The sequence below is a fragment of the Geospiza fortis genome, unplaced genomic scaffold (genome assembly GCF_000277835.1).
Source record: "Geospiza fortis unplaced genomic scaffold, GeoFor_1.0 scaffold319, whole genome shotgun sequence".
NCBI lineage: Eukaryota > Metazoa > Chordata > Aves > Passeriformes > Thraupidae > Geospiza > Geospiza fortis.
In genome coordinates this window covers 386,236-389,452 of record NW_005054576.1, presented here as the reverse complement: position 1 = coordinate 389,452, position 3,217 = coordinate 386,236, and the positions used below count along the sequence as shown (strand labels likewise).

Below are 3,217 nucleotides of genomic sequence, written 5' to 3'. Positions count from 1 at the left end.
TAAAAGGGGGAATTCTTAACCATCAACAACAGGTAGTTAATGAAAACGACAGGTGATTACAACAACAAACAGTTAGAACTCCACCCTGGCAGCAACTGGCCCAACCCGTGAACTCTGCAACCTTTTAAAAAAATGGGCAGCTTTTCTACTCATAACAAAAGTATCTTACTTTGTTACTACACCCATCGTTTCTATTTTAACATTTTTCATAACTTAAAACTATATTTACCACACTATTTAAGAGAATTAATCCAGCATTACTTTCTAACGCAACACATATCATATTCATGTGAATATTTGCGAGAAGCCAATAATAAAATACGCATTTTTCACATGGCTGATGATCACTCTGTTCCCCTCAATCAGGTACACTCCCTGCAGCTACAGGGGCGTGGAGGAACGACTACCTCACGGCAGCATGTCGCGACTGACCGACCACTCGCGCCACAGCAGCTGCCACCGGCTGAACGAGCAGTCGCGGCACAGCAGCGTCAGGGACCTCAGCAGCAACCCAATGACACACATCACCCACGGCACCAGCATGAACCGCGTCATCGAGGAGGATGGCACCAGCGCCTGACCCTCCTCAGCCCGGTGACAGCGCTCGGAGTCATCCTCAGCCTCAGCCGGGCTCGGCTTCTCTGCGTGGGACTTGAGTCGCTGAGTAAAAAGCTGGTTGTGTGCTCTGAACCTCTCTGGAGGTAATTATTTATTTGATAACTGTTCCTCGTCGGACACGACTGCTGAATTCCTAATTCTCTGTGGAAAACAATCTCCCCCTCCCTTCTCTCTCCCCCTCCCTGTGTCCCTCCTTCCGTGGGCTTGGCTGAAACCTCGGTGTCTTGGCTGAAACCTCGGTGGCTTGGCTGAAACCTCGGCGTCGGGGTGGTGCTGGGAGTTGTTCTGATGAGACTTGAGGGAACTCGTGATGGTTGAAGGAATCCCTCCGTGCGCCTCCCTGCAGGGGACACGGCCAGCGCTGCCCGAGGGACATTCCTGCGAGCTGGCAGCGTTTGGTGACCCTGGAAACGCCACAGGAATGAAAGGAAGCTCCTCTGAGGATCACCAGCTCTTCCCAGAGCTGTCCAGGCTCAGTTTTCCACAGGGTGGGGGGAAGAGAGAGGCAGGGAAGAGCGATTTTTTTATAACTTGTATTGTCCTTGCTTTTTTACAAAAGACTATTTAAATTTTCTACTCGTTTACAGTTTCTGTAGGAAGAGATGGGTTTTAAAAGCAGTTATCTAGATAATATTCAGCCATTTATTTTTTAGAGTCATGTAAAAAAGCTGAGATTGCCTGTTCCTGATCTATTAAAAAAAAAAAATAAGATTATCACAGGAAAGCTGAATTTGTCCCCCAAACAGGAATGTAGAGCCCGTCCTCACAGCCAGAGCTGAGCCTGTTTACAAACCCCAGCAGCTGAGGCCAGGGGACCACAGGAGTTTATTCAATGATTCCCCACCTTCCGTGTGATGTCAGAGCTGGTCTGGGGAGGATTCTCTGTGCTGAGCAAGAATTCAGAGATGGGTGGAGAAACTGAGGCAGGAGCTGCCCCCAGATGGGGAAAAGGAGGATGTGGCAGCTGGATCCCCAGTTCAGGGATCTTGGGTACAGATCTGCCTCTGCTGTGGTTGTTTTAATCCCCTTCTGCAGATTCATGGCAGGGAATTCTCAGCTTGGGCTTTTTTTTGTGTGGAAAGGATCCCTTGGGATACACTGGAGGCAGAAATCCAGGATGGTGCTGGAGATCTTCTGGAGCATCTTCTGTGGAGATTGATCCAGCGCAGGGAAACACTGCTGGCTGCAAACCTACCTCAGTAATCACTGCTGGGAAACAAATCCTTATTTTTGCATTGTCCTTCCATAATTCCCTCCCTGACCTGCTGGAGGCATTTTGAGAAACCTTTGTGCACCAACCTCGAGGGCAGGAGCTGCTCCACAATTAACTCGTTTTAATTGCAGCTCATAACCTGTGTGCTGTGCAATCAAAGGCTCCCGGATTTATCCCAAATTGTCTCTCTTGCTTCCAGCGGGTCAGGAGGAGAGGGCAAATGGAGCCCAGCGTGGAATAACAAAGCTCTTTGTTGTGAGCCCCCAGGGCCCTGGGGCAGAGCAGGCTCTGCTTTGCCTGTTTGCTCAGCAAACAGCCCTGGGGCCAGCCCAGGGATAGTCCCAGCCTAAGGATAGCCCTGGCCTAAGGATAGTAACTGTCCACATCCAAAGCTGTGGAAAAATCCTTTGGAGCGACTCAGGGAGGAGAAGCTGCAACTCCCTGGAAGCCCCAAGGGTGGAACCTTTGCTGTTTTCCAATCCAGCTCCTCCTGACTCACTGCCTCCAAGGGGTGATCTGGTAGAAATCTGGATAAACTGAGTTTTCCTAAACACTGGAACTGAATAAATAAGCTCAAGGGTTTACGTTGATCCTCCTGGCTCAACTTCCAGTATTTTTTTAAAATAAATTATAGCAATGCTTTGACTTGTTCAGAGGCAGGGAGAGGAGCACTGTTGGAGCTTGGAGAAGGATCCTGCTGGAAATGTTGTTAATTTGTGAGGCTCAGTCCCAGTCCTGCTTCCAGATGGCAATGTCTGAGTCGTTCCTTGCTGATCCTGAGGGGACAGGCTCCCGTCACCCCAGAGAGGTGATTAAACTCAGACTGGGGTTCTGGCTGGGATTTTTGCCTCCCTGCCCCTCCCTTCTACCTTCAACACCTGAGCCAGCACTGCTGTGCTCTCCTGGCAGGGCATTCCTCCCGGGAAGAGAGGAATTCCTCCCTCACCGTGCAGCAATGCCCCAGCTCTGCTGCAGCTCCCCAGCTGGGGCTCACCGGGCTGCAGCTCCCAAATCATCGGGAAGAGAGGAATTCCTCCCTCACCCATGGAGCAATGCCCCAGCTCTGCTGCAGCTCCCCAGCTGGGGCTCACCGGGCTGCAGCTCCCAACTCATCGGGAAGAGAGGAATTCCTCCCTCACCGTGGAGCAATGCCCCAGCTCTGCTGCAGCTCCCCAGCTGGAGCTCACCGGGCTGCAGCTCCCAACTCATCGTGTGCAGGGGCTCTGAAGTGCATCCCAGTTTGAATGTGGCCCCAGCAGCATCTCAGGCAGGGGCAGCAGGAGTGGGTTTGGGGTGCTTTCCTGCCTGGTGAGAGCTCCAGCCCGAGTGCCCGGTCTGTGGGATTGGTGCCAAGCTTTAAATTGCCCCCAAGCCAGGAGGGCATTC

General features: G+C 51.7%; 1 protein-coding gene across 2 annotated transcripts in view; it reads left to right on the top strand.

Annotated features, from left to right (window-relative positions):
- FZD3 (frizzled class receptor 3) overlaps positions 1–3,211 on the top strand; it is a 55,656-nt gene extending 52,445 nt beyond the window's left edge. For both annotated transcript variants that reach the window (XM_031064269.1, XM_031064268.1), the window contains exon 6: positions 367–3,211. In XM_031064269.1, coding sequence (XP_030920129.1) covers positions 367–580 — 214 coding nt within the window. In that variant the 3' untranslated portion in view covers positions 581–3,211. The remainder of the gene's footprint in view (positions 1–366) is intronic.
- Positions 3,212–3,217: the final 6 nt, after the last annotated feature.